Below are 16,673 nucleotides of genomic sequence, written 5' to 3' on the forward strand. Positions count from 1 at the left end.
TTTTTTTTTTTTTTTTTTTTTTTTTTGTATAATGAAGATACTTTAAATTTTATTAATATATATATATATATATATTTTTTTTTTTTTATTTATATATTTATTATTTACATTATTTTAATATGTTTCCGTCAAATAGACTTTTACGTTAATATGTTTTACTTAATATAATTTATGTTTTTTATTTCTATTTTTTTTACCTTTCATCATTCATCTGATATTTTTATAATATAGATATTAACATAACAAAGCATGTTACAGCTTTTTAAGTCTTGTGGCCAACATATTTGAAAATGCTCTAGAAAACAGAATAAAATAAGTGATATGTAATATAATAGAATATAAAAAAAAAAATTATAAAATAAAAAGATTTTTAATTTTAATATATTATATATTCAAATATTTCATTAAGTATGACTATCTTCCTTATCCCAATAAGTTGACAAATGAATGGATGTTTCTTTGTCGTCTTTTTTTAAAATATAGCAACTTACTGAAAAAAAAAAAAAAAAATAATAGTAGTAATAACATAAAGAAAAGTATTAATATTCATAAAAAAAAAAAAATAATAATTAATGAAAGAATAGAATAATTTATATATGAAAAAAGAAATTTTATTATGTAAAAATTTTTTATTTGTATTTTTATATTCTTTTTAGATAAAGAATAAAAATAAATTAATATTTACTTATGTATTTCATAGGAAGCATCTTTGAGCACAAAAAAGTCATACAATTTTCACAAATCACATTTGACCATTGATTTATCTTTATTAAAAAATAATAAAAATAATTATAATATAAAATAACAGTAAAAATGTTTAATGCTAATTGAAAAAAACTACAAAATATAAATTTATTTTTATGTGTATTATATATATATATATATATATATATATATATATATATATATATATATATATATATTTTTTTTTTCTTTACTTCATTATTGGAGTAACTTTTATTTCTCAAAGTATCTTTATTTTTTAATAAGTAAAAAAATTAAAAACATATGAATTCGTTTTTATTTTATTTTTTTATTTAAATTTTCTCTATACCATCAATAATTGAATAAATTTGTTTCATACATTCTTTTTCTTCCCAAGTCTAATAACAAAAAAAAAAAAATTTTAATTTTAATATTTAATAAATAAATATAAATCTAAAAAAAAAAAAAAAGGTAAAGAATAACATCAGTATTTCTCATTTTGATAATTAGTATGTGTAAACATTAGGAAACTTAAATTCTTTTACATAATTATCATATAAATTAAATATTATCTACTAATATTTTTTTATTTAAGTTTTTAATTAAAGTTTCAAATTAATGTTTTTAAAAAAAAATTTATGTTTATATTTTGTTCCATTGTTAATATCTTAAGACTGAAATTTTTTCTATGAGAACATAGAAAAATGTTTGAAGACATTTATGCTAGCAAGCTTTATTCGTAATTTACTTATATTTTAATTAAAAATTTATACTATTTTTTTTTTTTTTTTTTTTTTTTTTTTCCCTTTAAATGTGTTTTCTTGTTTTTAATGAATATATAATTTTTTGTTTTTTTTTTTTTTTTTTTCTTTTAATTTAACAAATTTAATATTTTTTTTGAATAAATATTTATAAAATATTTTAGTCTTTTTTTTTTTTTTTTTTAATACATTTCTTTGATGTTTTATGTAAGAAATTTTTTAAATTATATATTAATTTTTTTTTTTTTTTTTTGTTTTTAAAGTATTTAAAAAGGAAGAAAAATGACAGCCAAGTCGCCATGTTTAGATATATTGCCATTTCTATTTAGGGAAGAACAAATAAGTAACAGGATTCAAAATTTTCCAACTGAAACTATGAAAAAAGCATATTTAGAATTGAAAGGATATTTTGAACAATATAAAATTTATGCAGAGTAATATTATATAAATATTTAAAAAGAAAAGAAATAGACATAATAATCATACAAAAAAGAAAAATTTAAAAATTTGTAATTAAAAGGATTTTTGAATAGAATAATTTGTATTTCATTATTAACAAAAGCAATATGATAAATTATTTTGTGAATAATTTATTACATATATGTAAATTTTATTTTTTTACGATTATATTTAGTAATTAGATACATTCTTTTATTATGATATAAATTTCTTTTATCATTTAGGAAATTAATTAATTTTAGTGGTTCTATGAATGATGAAAATCAAAGAAAAGAAAAACTTATGATAAAATTAAGATGTGAATATTATGCTGTTATATTTTCTCAAGCATCAAAACTTCTACACGAATATATGTAAACAAAATAAAAAAAAATAAATAAATAAATGAAAATACCGAAATATTACAAATAATAAAAATAAAAATTTATGGTTAATTTTATAGTAATTTTAGAAATAGACTAATATTAGAATTAGCTATAAATGTAAATGGTCTTATTAATTCAATTCACCCAAATATAATACAAAGACTTAACGAGGATGAACAGAAGGAACTAGAAAAATATTGTGAAGTAAACAAATACAAACAGTTCAGTTTTTTTATTTTTTATAAATATATATGTATTCATAACTTTTTTTATAGAATATAAGAAGCGAAAGAACTAAATCGAAGTTACAAAATGTTATAATATTACAATTAATGATATAGACTTTATATTAAATGTTTTTCTTTTCTATTTTTAAAATATATGAATTTACATCTTCAATTTTTTACATGTTCATTTTTACACACTCATAAAAATGGATATAAATAATATATATATATATATATATTTTTTTTTTTTTAATAGAAGTTTATTGTTTGTTTTTTGAATGATTTAATTATAGAAGATTTAAATTATGAAGATATTAAGAAAGAAAAAATGCCACGAAATGTTTTTTATTCTGCTGGATTAAAAGTAAGTGTTTTTGAAGATAAAGCATTTGACTTGCAAAAATGCGAATGGGCTAAAATTTTAAAAGATTAAAAAAAAAAAAATGAAGTTATGATTATTTTAAACTAGTTTTAATTTTTTTATTTTTTTAGTTTATTTCGTTTTTTTATGATTTCATGTTATGTAAATAATTTCTTAAATAAACTGATACTACCCATTGTTTTTATATATATATTTTAAGTTATTTTAAAAAACCTAATTTTTTTTACAAATAAGTTATTCACTATTTAATAAAGAAAAGAAAAGTGAATTATCTAATTTTTTTTAAAAAAAAATATAATAAAATAATGAATAACAAAAATAATATTTACATATAATTTATTACTAAAAAAATATGCAAATAAAAATAACGAATACTTAGATGAATAAAATGTAATTATTTTATTGTAATATAAAATAATAAGGATTAAGTATATTAAAATATTTAATGAAAAAAAAAGGAAAAAAAAAAAAAAAAAAAAAAAAAAAAAGACGAATAGAGTACTACATAAATATTTTAAGAAAAAACAAGTAAAATAATACAGTATGTAGATGAATTCGTAAATATTAAAAAGACAAGCAAAGAAAATAATATAGGTAAGTTAATTTAAAAAAATATTAAAAAAACATATGAAAAATAGTTATATTAATTTAAAATAAAAAAAAATCTTCTTTTGTATATAAGTCGTGTGCAAATATATTTTTCTTCTTTAATTAAAGAATTATGTTGTTATTATAGTAATTGTAAATAATTTTCTTACATAATTTATTATCATAAAGAGGTAAATGAATTATGTTATAGTATTTACTTAAAAGTAAATGTTTAAAAATATAATATGATTTATAATTATAAAAAAAGTTAAAAGGTTTATTGGTTTTATTTAATAAATATTGTTTTGTATAATGACTAATACCATCAATTTCAAATATTGTGTTTGTATTTTCATCATAAATATCTACAATAAAATTAAAATTATCTTTATTAATTATATATTCATTTTTTATATTTGAAGTAATATTCCCATTTTTTTTTTGTAAAATAAACTTTATATATTCATATAATTTCATATGGGATTTTGAACTTTTTGTTTGTTTAAATATTAAAAAAATTTTCTCTTCAATTTGTTTTATTTCCTTATTAATTCCATCAAACATGTTTAATGTGATATTGTTCTTTTTTAAAAACATTAAATTATTTTTGTTAATTTTTAGTTCACTAAAATGCAAATTTTCCTGTAATAAATAAAAAATTTCAAAATTTTCATTTGGATTATAATTCTTATTCTGTATGTTATTTACATAAATTGAAAATATACTCTCATCCATTTCATGGATTTTTTGAGAATTAAGTAAGTTAAAATTCCTTTTTTCTTCTGATTTTTCATTAATTATTTTATCATTTTTTTCAATATTTTTTTCTTTAATTTTTACATTGTTTTCTTCGGATAAAAAATTATTTTCGTTAATTTCAAAAGTGATAGTTTCATAACTTTTTGTAGGTTCTGATAAGTGTGACAACAAATTTTCCTGATCGAAAAATTCATTCTTATCTAATAAAACATTATTTAAGAATTTTTTAATAAAGTTTCTATTATATATAATTTTTTTGTGAATATTAAATTTCAAGAATAAATATAAAGTGTAAAACTTCATCATTAAATCTTCATTAATTTCCATTAAAAAATATTTTTGTATAATAGATGAATTTACACAATATAATTTATAAAAATAACTTTTTAATATATCAACAGTAATATTTATATAAAAATTGATATAATCATATTTTTCATAATCTATTTTTAAATTATTTTTATCTATATCATATTTTTTACTCAAATTATGTAATACGTTTGTTATTATTAAGCTTAAACTAAACAAACAAGTTAATATATCTTCATGATTATCATAACTTTTATCTATATTTTTACTGAGTACACAAATGTAATAATTAATTAAAAGTTTTAAAATTAAACGTAATTGATTTATAGTAATATTATTATATAATGTTATTGGTAATAATATTTTTTTTAAAAACAAAAAGATATTTTGACTTTCTTTTTTATATAAAATATACAAATAATTATAATTTATTAAGCTAAATAAAGGTATATACGAAATGTTTGTATGTGAAAAAGTCCAGTTAAAAATAGATAATATTCTTTCATTAATTTTTTCTAGATAGTTAAAAAAATATATTTTATTTGAAGTATATTTGTATATTTTATAAAATAAGTGATATAATTTATAAAAATACATAGATGAGCACAAAATTAGATATTCGTTAACAATATTATTTTTATTTAAAGAATAATTAATATTACTTAAGCATACTATGTTGTCATAATTATTTTGTAGAAAAATATCTATCATTTTTAAATTTATATTTTTTTTATCAAAAGTAAAAACAAAATTCACTTTTTTCTGTAATACAGAAATAATTAAATTAAATAATTCTAATTTTAAATCATTATTTATAAAAAATATATTCATGTGAGATAAATTATATAAATATATGGAAAGATGTTGTAAATTTAAAGAAGAACTAAATTTGGAGCAATTATTACCATTATATATATTGTTATTTTCATTTTTTATTTTGGCTATTAAATTTTCTATAATGACTGTTGTTAATTTTTTTAAAATATTTCTAATTGAATATATGTTATTACTTTTTAATGAATCCTCTTTTACGTTTAAAATATGAGACTCCTTTTTAAATTTATCATTTTTATTTATGATTTTTTTTGAAAAAAATTCCAAGTTGTCTAAACTTGTCTTACTATTATTATTATCTAAAAGGTTTAATTTACTATTATTTACTTCTTTATTATATTTTATTATATTATTTTTATGTATTATTTCGTATATCTCTTCTTTTTTTTTATCTCTTTCTTTTTTAAAATCTAAAAAATTATATTCATCACTGTAATTAAAAAAATGTAAGTTATTTTTTTCGTCATCTATTAAAAGAAAATTTTGAAAAATTTGAATGCTTTTAAAAATTATTGAATAATGGTGATAATTATATTTTTTTAAATGAATTAAAGTTAAAAGCAATGTATTTTTCAAAAATTCATCATAATCAAATATGAAATATTCATCTTTTTTTAATGACACTTTATATTTTAAGTCAGATTTTTTATTTTCACTTAGTTTTTTATATGGATAATATATACTTAAGGATTGAATTAAATTACAAATATCTTTTTCATTTAGTTTCATATATATATATTTTCTATTTTTATAAATTATATAATACAATAAATCAATATAAATATTGTTAATTTTAATTTTAGATATACTCCATAAGAAGACAAAAAATTCTTGTAGAATCATTTTATTTTCATATTTCATTTCTTCATTAATTTTGTTTTTTTTTTCTTTTTCATTTAATTCTTCAAAATTTGATAAAATACCTTTATAAAAACTATTTAAATCATACTGTGAACAAAAATTGCTGTTAAAATACTTAACTACATAAATACACATATATCGACTAAGTAATAAAAACATAAAATTTAAATAATCTTTTTTCAAATTTTCCTTTAATTTATTATCCAAATAGTAATATTTATATATATAATTTTTATAATTAACAGTAAAATCAATAGCATAAAAATTGCAAATTATAGAATAGGAGTATATAATATTAGATATAGATTGAGAAGAAAGATAGACATACATGTTATTTATATATTTTATATATAATAAATAAGTGATTATATTATAATATTTTAAATTAACTAAAGAAAATAACAAATTCGATAAATGCCTGTATGTTAATTTTTTTATAAAATAATTTTTATTTATTTTTTCTAATACATATTGTAATATATCATTGTTGTAATCTAAAACAGAGCCATTAATAGAATAATTATTATTATACATATTTCTTTTGGTTCCATATACGTTAATATGTTCTTTGTCATTTTCTCTTTTTTTATTTACATTTTTTTTTTTATTGATGTTTACATATAATTCATTATAATCACTTAATTCATTAACATTAGCAATATTATTTAGTTCTTCATTACTTATATTCATAATATTATTATTAATATATATATTATAATTTATTATTTTATAATTATTGTTTTTTATCAATTTATATATTTTATAAATACAAACTACATAATTAATTGGTACTAAAATATCTTTATTATAGTAAATATATTTATATATTTCATTTATATTCTGCATATTGTTTATTTTTTTTGTTATAATAATATTTAATTCATGAAAATTTACATTTTTATTATCTTTTTTATTTAATAATATATACAGTTCATTTTTTTTTTTTGAAATTTTCTTTTTTGGCCAATTGTTAATTTTCATTATTCCATTTTTTTCGAATCTAAGAAAAAGTAAAAGAGAAAAAAAAACATAAAATTAAGTAAGTAAACATTATAAAATGATATTAATAAATAAATAAATAAATAAATAAATAAATAAATAAATAAATAAATAAATATATATATATATATATTTATGTTTAAACAGATAATATTTACATGCATTTATAAACATATTACTTAAATGTTTTTGTAAAAACACTTATTAAAAGTGTAAATTAATTGAAATTTATAATTATTTCTATAGTTTCATATTTTCAATTCATGAAAATTATTTACTTGCTACTACTATCCGAGTTCTTTAGTTGAATAAAATTTTCCTTTTCATAATTATTCTTTTTATTTTGTTTTACTTGATATTTATTTATTGAAGAAAAATATTTCTTTTCAATGTGTCTTTTATGTATGTTATTTGAATTAAACGCACCGCTTCTTTTGAAAGCTGTAATTTTTGTATGATTAAGTAACAATTTTAAAATCATTTTATCATTTATTAAATAAATAATAATATATACTTATATAGAAATAAATATATATAATTGTTATGTTACAACACTATCATCAGTTGCAAATATTAAAAACACAAAAAATAATTAAAAAAAAATTCTTTATAAAAAAATGAAAATTTCATTTTCATGATTTTGTATATACTTATTATTGTTATTTTCTAAATTAATTAAATTTTTTCTTTCTTAAATAATAAATATTTAAGCTTTAATTTTATGTTTTTATTTTACAAATGTAATAAAAGTATTAATTGTCATTAAAAATAAGATAGATAAAAATTGAAAAATATATTACATAGGTATTATTAAGATAATTAAGCGTAATATATATGATTACATATTATTATTTATTTTTATTTTTATAATTTATTATTATTACTATTGCATTTTCATTGTTATTTATTAAAAACTTTCATCTTCATTATTTTTAATTAATTTTTTCTTCTATTTCATTAAATGTGTTTTAAATTTTTTTTTTTTTTTTTTTTAATTTCTTTCTTTTAATTGTTTGTTTTATTTTCTCCTTTTCCTTAGTTTATTCTTTATCTTTTTTTTTTTTTACTTTTTTTTCAACTTTATATTTTTTTTCTATTTTCTATATTCCAACGTTTTTTTCTCTTTTCCTTTTTCACTTTTTCTTGATTCTTTTTTTTTTTTTACTCTTTTTTCAACTTTATATTTTTTTTCTATTTTCTATATTCCAACTTTTTTTTCTCTTTTCCTTTTTCCCTTTTTCTGGATTCTTTTTTTTTTTTTTTTTTTTTTTTTTTTTTTTTTTTTTTTTTTCTTATTCTACTTCCCTTTTTTTTATAATCCTAATGTCTTTATGTTAAAATTAATAGTCATAAATTAGAAAGATTTGCGTAAAAAAAAATCTATCATTAGTAAATTTTTTCTTTTTCAACTTTTTAAAGTTTTGTAAGCATCAAATGGTATAAAATATATTTAATGAAATTTGATTAACTTCCATTTCGTAATTCAGGAAAATATTAATTTTTATGAAACTAATTCGTAAAAAAAAACATTTTGTGATACATTTTATTAATAATTTTTATTTTATATTTCATATTTTTAATACATAATCAATTTTATTTGCTATTTTACATTTTTAATTTTTCCAAAGTTTTTACTTTATATGTGATTAAATATAAAATTAAATAAAATAACAGTTATAAATAGTTGAATGTATATATTTAAAATGTAAAAATGCATGCATTTTATAAAGAAAAATAAACATTAACGTTATATGAATATCCATTGAAATTTTTTTTTACCTATTTTTTTATTAATATAAAAACATATATACGTACATTTATATTTACGTATATGCAAATATTTGCATTTTTCATGCAATTTTTATCGAAAAAAGTAAAACTACAAATAAAAATTTAAATACGAATATATTTTTTTAAATTTTGTATAATTTTTTCATTATTGCGGTATATATATATATATATACATTTACAAATACATTCATTTATGAATTTTTTATGTTATAATATTAACGGTAATTACTCATTTTTGTATGTAATAAATATTTTTTTAGTTGTACATCTTTATAACTAAAAATAAAACTTTTTGTTTTAAATGATAAATCGACTAGAGTAAATAACAAAAAAAATTAAAAAAAAAAAAAGATTATTTTTAATTCAAATTAAATATAAAATTTTCAATATATAATGAATAAATTATAACTACATATTTTTTTTATATAAAATTTTAGATTAATCCAAGAATACATAGATGTATTTATATATATACATATTAAATTATATATTTCTTTGATGATAGAAAAAAAAAAAATTAATATTTTTTTTTTTTTTTTTTTTTTTTTTTTTTTTTTTTTTGGCATTTTATTTTTTAATATTTAAAAAAGAAAAATTTATAATTCCTTCAAAATTTTTTACCTTTTTTAATTTTCTCATTTTGTTGTGTTATTTGATTATTTTATTAAAAATGCTTTTATATGATTCATATTTTACATTTTATAAACATTATTTTATTATATATAGATACACGCATATGGGAAATAATTTGAAAAATACATATTAATTTTTTCTCCTTTTATATGTATATATATATATATATATATTTTTTATTTTTTTATAATATAATTTAATATTTACTGCTTTAGTTTTATTTTTTTTATAGCATAACAATTTTTTTTTTTTTTTTTCCTTTTTTTGTTTTAAATAAAATATATCTACATTTATGTGTATACATTTTTGGAAATTTTTTTAGAACTTTTTTTTATATTTTCAACAAAATAATTTCATAAACATATTTTGTTTTTCTAAACCATAATGTATATCATTTTTTTTTAATATATTTTTGATCACTTTTTTTTTTTTTGTTTTTAGTAACTATAGGCTTTCCTTTCTTTAAATAATAGTTGTATGTTTTTTCATTATATTATTGTTTGTTAAAATATGTATTTATATCTTACATGTTTTGATCATGTTATATTTATTCATTAAATATCTTAAAAAAAAAAATATAATTTTGCATTTGTTATTATTAACTCTTCTGTCTATATCAATTATTTTGATGACATCAGATTATTTAGAAAGTTAATTTATTAATATAACCTCATTAAGTGACTTTATATATTCACTTCATGTTTTATATTAATGTAAGAGTTTTTAATGACGCTGTATTTTTTAGTTATTATAGGGATGAGTATCAAAATATTTAATAGTGTTGAGTGAACTTTATACGAATGAAATAATTTTTCAGGTGTGAAATATTGATAAAATTTAATTATAAAAAAAAAATATTTTTTTCCTCTTTGAATGTAATATATATATATATATATATATATATATATATATATATATATATATATATATATATATATATATATATATTTATGTGTTTATGTTTACAAAAATTAATGAGAAAACGAAATATCTTAAAAAAAAAAATAAGAATTAGGTATTATAATATAAAAAAAGAATATAAAATATTGATAGAAACATATTAATATATTGCAAAAATGGTTTTGAATTATGAGAAAAATGAAAACAATAATGTTGATTTGCACAATTGCAACACAATGAATATTGAATCTATTAATAAAGAAAAGGATCATGAAATGATTGATTACAATAACAAAAATCCATTCCATAAAGAAGTAGAAATGATAAATAAAACAATTAAATTATCTAATCATGATAATGAATATGATAAAAAAACTATTAAGAAAGAGGTTTATAACTTAAATAAATTAAAAGAAGAGAAAAATAACAATAATAGCAATTATAAAGAAAAAGAAATAAGTTTAGTAAATGTCGAGATAGATACAAGAAATGCTCGTCATATATATCAACAAAAATTAAACTCAACACAATCAACTATGAATATTGAAGCAAATCCACCAAATGATAATGATGATGAATTGATTAATAATGTAAATAATCAAATGGAAATTTTGAAAAAAAAAAATAAACAAGGAGTATTAAATGCCGATGAAGAAGGATTTGACAATTCAATTTACATTTCAGATAACTTAGATGATTTAAGTACAAGTGGAAAAAATTACACATTTTTTCAAAAATTAAAAATGTGTTTTAATTATTTTGGTCCAGGATGGATAGTAGCTATTGCATATTTAGATCCTGGAAATTTATGTAGTAATTTAAATGTTGGGTTAATTAGATCTTCAGATAAAAATTTAGAAAAAGATTATACAGGTTATCAATTATTGTGGATTATGATATATGGGCATTTACTTGGATTTTTATTTCAAGTTTTATCAATGAAACTTGGTCATGTTACTGGATTAGATTTAGCTTCTATTTGTTATAAAGAATTTAATAAGAAAATTTCTTTTCTTTTATATATATTTGTTCAAATTGCCATTTGGGGAGCTCATATACAAGCGATTGTTGGAACTGTTGTTGCTATAAATTTAATATTTGGTATTTCCGTTAAAATAGCAATATTTTATACCATTATTGAAGCTTTAATTTATAGTATTTTAGAAAATAAAAGTGTGAAGTTATTAGAAAATGTGTTAAGTTTACTTATTGGATTGCTTGCAGTTTGTTTTTTTATTAATGTATTTATGACATCAATAAATTTTAAAGAACTAGCAATTAGTGTTGTGTATCCGAGAATACCTCAAGGAAAAGAAATTGATGCTTTAGCACTTTTAGGAAGTATAATATCAGCTCATATTTTTTATTTACATACAAATTTAACAGCAAAAAAAAAAGCTGTTATATCTACAACCAAAAAGTTAAAAAGATACAATATATTAGGTACTATTGAATCAGCAGGAGCTTTATTTTTGTCATGTTTAACTAATTGCATTATTGTACTTACATTTGCTGAGGTTAATATAAGAACATCTGATAGAAGGGATCAATATAATTTGTTTACAGCCTATGAGGTTATGAAAAAATCCTTTGGAAAAGTTTCAATGTATATATGGTCATTTGGGTTGTTAAGTAGTGGTAACAATTCAAGTTTTATGTGTGAATATGCAACAAAATCGATTTTTGAGGGTTTCTTAAATAAGAAAGTTAATACTTTTTTTAGAGTTTTATTTTTCCGTTTTTTCTTATTTTTTGTTGTTTACTTATTCTTATTATATGATAAATATTCAATTGATCAATTAACAAATTTTATTAATGTTATTCAAGTTCTTTTATTACCACTGGCAATTGTGCCCCTGTACCGATTTAGTATTCACAAAAATGTTTTAGGAGATTTTGCATTAAAAAAATGTTTCAAATATATAGTTTTAGTTATAATTATTGCGATTATAATCTCTAATTTAGTGCTTACAGTTCTTGATGTCACGCAAAAGGATACTAATATTTCTTCTCTCACTTTAATAGTTGTTTTTTCTATTATTTATTTTTATTTTATTTTATTTTTTTTTAATTTGCCTATTACAAAAATTTACTACCAAAAAAATAATTAAAAAAAAAATTTACTTAATAAAGCAATTTATTATTAAAATTATTAATTTTTTTTTTTTTTTTTTTTAATTTAATTTCTTTAATATTCATATACATATTATTTGGATAAACATACACAATTACAACTTTAAGTTATGTTCATAAAACAATTTTAATTATTAATATTATTATTAATATTATGAATATTATCATAATTTATATTATAATTAATAACATTATTATATGTGATATCTATTTTTGTTAGGTAAACTATAATTTACAGTATTATTCTTTTGTCAGTATTTAAACTACTGATATTATTATGATCAAAATATTATTATCGTTACTTTATTATAATTGGTATTACTATTATAAGATAAATATTATTAGTAGTACTACCAAAATTATTTCAGGTCATATTTATAAAAAGAAATATTTTTTTTTATATGTATATATTTTACATTTCAAGAAAAATGTTAATTTTACTATAAATTTATATATAATAGAATGTTTTTTTTTCTTGTAATTTTCAAATTTAAAGTTGATATAATTCTTTAACAAAATGTAAAAATATGTGAAGATTTATATTGAGAAGAAAATAGGAATTATTTTAAGAAAAATTAATACTTCAATATAAAATTAATATTAAAATTTCAAAAAAATTGTTATCGATTTACAATCAAATAAGTTAAAATATTTTTATAGATCAAATAATATATTTATCTTATTTTTTTGAGCTTAAAATGTGCTATTAAAAGGAAAGCTTGTTTTAAATCTGTATAATTTTTTTTATTAGATATAAAATGAAAAGATTTTATTTAATAATATTAGAAAGGTAAAAAAAAAAAAAAAAAAAAAAAAATATCAAAAGAATATTTATAAAAAAAATCATTTAAAAATAATACAAAAAAAAAAAAAAAAAAAAATACATGTAAACATATATGTTGTATGATTCTAAAAAAAAAAAAATATTGACAAAAAATATATTAATTTAATTTAATAGTGTTTATACATACAGTTGTATAAACTTAAATTTGTTATATATATATATATATATNAAAAAAAAAAAATTTAAAAAAAAAAAAAAAAAAAAAAAAAAAAAATAAAAAAAAAATTTAAAAAAAAAAACATTTAAAAAAAATAAAAAAAAAAAAAAAAAAAAAAATACATGTAAACATATATGTTGTATGATTCTAAAAAAAAAAAAATATTGACAAAAAATATATTAATTTAATTTAATAGTGTTTATACATACAGTTGTATAAACTTAAATTTGTTATATATATATATATATATATCTTATTAATTAATGTAATAATTTTTATAATTTATTTTTTAATAAATATGATATACTTAAAAATTTACTAATTCTGTCTTTATGAAGTTTATAGATATATTTATGATAAATAATGATTTGTTTATATTCTAATGTAAAAAGCTGACTAATTCATTTTCTGTTTTGTCAAATTTCTTGTAATTTTTATTTTCATAGTTTAATGAACTTTTGTTGTAATCAGAAGATAAATTACTACAATTGACGTTAATATGATATGCATATTTTTGTCCATTTTCGTTTTTTTCATTATTTTTAGTAAAACAACAATTATCTAAATTGTTTTTTTTCAGAATCTTCTGGGACACATAATTATTACTTAATAATATGAGTATAGAAAAAAGTGATATGATAATATGAAACTTCTGCAAAAAAATATTTATTTTTTCATTAATGCTAAAATGTCCATGAGAAATTGTAAATAATATAATTCCAAATACACCCCATAAAAGTAAAAGCACATTTTTTAATTGATAATAATTAAAAATAATGCATAGAGAACATATTGGTGCCATAACAAATAACGCTAGCTAAGGTGAGAAAAAAAAAAAAAAAAAAAAAAAATATATATATATATAATAATAATAACAATAACCTTAACAGTAATAATATTATGCTCATTAATAGTATATTCTTATCTTATAAAAAAAAATAAATATATATTGTTATATGCATGAAAACAAAAATATAAATCAAAATTATAAAAAAATAATAATATATTTTTATTTACTATATCAGATAAATGATTGAAATAAACAATTTCGTAATCTACTATGTTAAAGATTGATAATGTAAACATCAATATGGGTATTAATGTACAGTCAATTAAGCAAATTATACTAGCTATTGACGAAATTCTGTTCAAACTTAATCTAAAGTACATAAAAATGTAAAAAATAAAATTTTATTGTTATAAATATATATATATATATATATATATTTTAAATATAAATATATAAATAAAAATTCATAAGTGACATGTTTAAAATGTACTTTAAACTAAAAAAAAAAATTCCTAAACATATATATAAAAGACAATTATATTTAAATATTGTATATTTTTTTAATCACAACTTCTTAAATTCTCAATAAATCAAAATTTCTTTCATAATAAATTTAGTGAATTATGCATTAATTATTATTATAGTTTTTTTTTTTTTTTTATAAACACAATTAAAATTAAGTAAAATAGATATTTATAATTCTTAATGATAAAAAGAATATAACTTATTTGATACATCTACACACATAAAATAAAAAGGAAACAAATTTAAGAGTCTAACAAAACTAGCAGTAAAAAGAACTTAAAAATTAAAAGAAAAAGGACATTTAAAAAAAAAAAAAAAAGGGATATTAATTAAAAATAAGCATATATATTATGTATTTCTTATTTTTTCTTTTAATTTAATAGATTTAATTTAATTTATATTCATTATTGATATGTTAATCATATAATTTGTGTTCAACTATTATTAATGTTATTTTTTTTTTTTATATTACAACATTCTTATTTTTTTTCAAATCTATATAACAGAAAAAAAAATGTCTATGAATAAAATAAATAAAAAATTGCATTATATGAATAATATTTAAAACAAAATAAATATTTCAAATAAATTAAACTGTTGATAAAAAAATAAAGTGGATATTAGATATCACTCTATGTATGCTAATGCGAATTTGTTCATCAATCAATTCATAAAATTTAGTAAATTATATAAAATTAAAAGAAATATAAAATTTTCTGTTCTATTTTGATATTATTTGTTCCCTTAATATATATTTTTTCCTATTTTTAATATATATATTCCAAACAACTTTTTATTTACATATAATATAGGTGTATATATATATATATATATATATGTAATTTTTCAAGACGTTAATCTTATAATTAATATTCATTCAATTTTTTTTATTATTTACTTCGTAATTTTGATCATATTTAGAAAAAGAAAAAATTTAACGAGAGATTATTCCTGAATTTCACACTATTTTTTTAAAAATATTTTTACAGTTAACCAAAGAATTCATATAAAAAGGAAAAAAAAAGAAAAAAATAAATGAAATATATAAATCATAAAAAAGTATAATATAATAAAATAATAATATAATTTGTTACATTATCTAAAGAATTTCTTTTAAGAATATATATACAGACAAAAGTAATCAGTTTTTTTTAAAAAATATTTAGGTAGTCTTTAATTCATGAAGTTTAAAACAAAAAAAATTCCTTTATTAAAAAAACAAAACAAAAATACCATTGCATGCATTTTATAATATATATTATAGCGATGTTCTTTTTATACTTAAAATGGAAATTTTAATTTGAAATGATATTAAGTTTAAAAAGATTAGAGCTAAATATTTTACTTTAAATTATTTTTTTTTAATTTATTATATTCAAATACTTTATAATAAATTGAAAATCTAAAAATAATACTTATGTAAAAATATATTTAAAAAATATACTAATATCTTTTGGTAAAAATATCTTTATAAAAATGGAGCATTATATAAATAATTTTACTGGATGAAGTTAATTTTTCTATTTTTTCTTTTTGAAAATTCAAAAAAAAAAAAAAAAAAGGATTTTTAATATAAATGGCACCTTAGAAATTGTATTTTTCTTTATAATGTGAACTAATAGAAAAAAAAAAAAAAAAAAAAAAAAATTAT

General features: G+C 16.0%; 5 protein-coding genes across 5 annotated transcripts; 2 read left to right on the forward strand and 3 right to left on the reverse strand.

Annotated features, from left to right (window-relative positions):
* Positions 1-203: 203 nt before the first annotated feature.
* PGAL8A_00070700 (outer arm dynein lc3, putative) lies at positions 204-1,203 on the reverse strand (the record flags this gene model as incomplete). The annotated part of the gene is made up of 6 exons (XM_028674309.1): positions 204-295; positions 416-490; positions 686-764; positions 939-973; positions 1,055-1,103; positions 1,189-1,203. 6 exons carry the CDS (start codon positions 1,201-1,203, stop codon positions 204-206), a joined length of 345 nt encoding a protein of 114 aa, XP_028525825.1.
* Positions 1,204-1,748: 545 nt separating this feature from the next.
* Positions 1,749-2,950, forward strand: PGAL8A_00070800 (conserved Plasmodium protein, unknown function; the record flags this gene model as incomplete). Its single annotated transcript, XM_028674421.1, has 5 exons — positions 1,749-1,900; positions 2,150-2,278; positions 2,368-2,494; positions 2,566-2,604; positions 2,774-2,950. 5 exons carry the CDS (start codon positions 1,749-1,751, stop codon positions 2,948-2,950), a joined length of 624 nt encoding a protein of 207 aa, XP_028525826.1.
* Positions 2,951-3,610: 660 nt separating this feature from the next.
* On the reverse strand, positions 3,611-7,730 carry PGAL8A_00070900 (conserved Plasmodium protein, unknown function; the record flags this gene model as incomplete). The annotated part of the gene is made up of 2 exons (XM_028674532.1): positions 3,611-7,250; positions 7,528-7,730. 2 exons carry the CDS (start codon positions 7,728-7,730, stop codon positions 3,611-3,613), a joined length of 3,843 nt encoding a protein of 1,280 aa, XP_028525827.1.
* Positions 7,731-10,749: 3,019 nt separating this feature from the next.
* Positions 10,750-12,684, forward strand: PGAL8A_00071000 (transporter, putative; the record flags this gene model as incomplete). The annotated part of the gene is made up of 1 exon (XM_028674643.1): positions 10,750-12,684. The coding sequence occupies one exon, from the start codon at positions 10,750-10,752 to the stop codon at positions 12,682-12,684; it is 1,935 nt and encodes a 644-aa protein (XP_028525828.1).
* A 1,402-nt stretch (positions 12,685-14,086) lies between these two features.
* PGAL8A_00071100 (conserved Plasmodium protein, unknown function) lies at positions 14,087-15,937 on the reverse strand (the record flags this gene model as incomplete). The annotated part of the gene is made up of 3 exons (XM_028674701.1): positions 14,087-14,524; positions 14,725-14,866; positions 15,921-15,937. 3 exons carry the CDS (start codon positions 15,935-15,937, stop codon positions 14,087-14,089), a joined length of 597 nt encoding a protein of 198 aa, XP_028525829.1.
* Between the last annotated feature and the right edge of the window lie 736 nt (positions 15,938-16,673).

The sequence above is a fragment of the Plasmodium gallinaceum genome, assembly GCF_900005855.1.
Source record: "Plasmodium gallinaceum strain 8A genome assembly, contig: PGAL8A_v1_53, whole genome shotgun sequence".
In the NCBI taxonomy this organism is placed as follows: Eukaryota; Apicomplexa; class Aconoidasida; order Haemosporida; family Plasmodiidae; genus Plasmodium; species Plasmodium gallinaceum.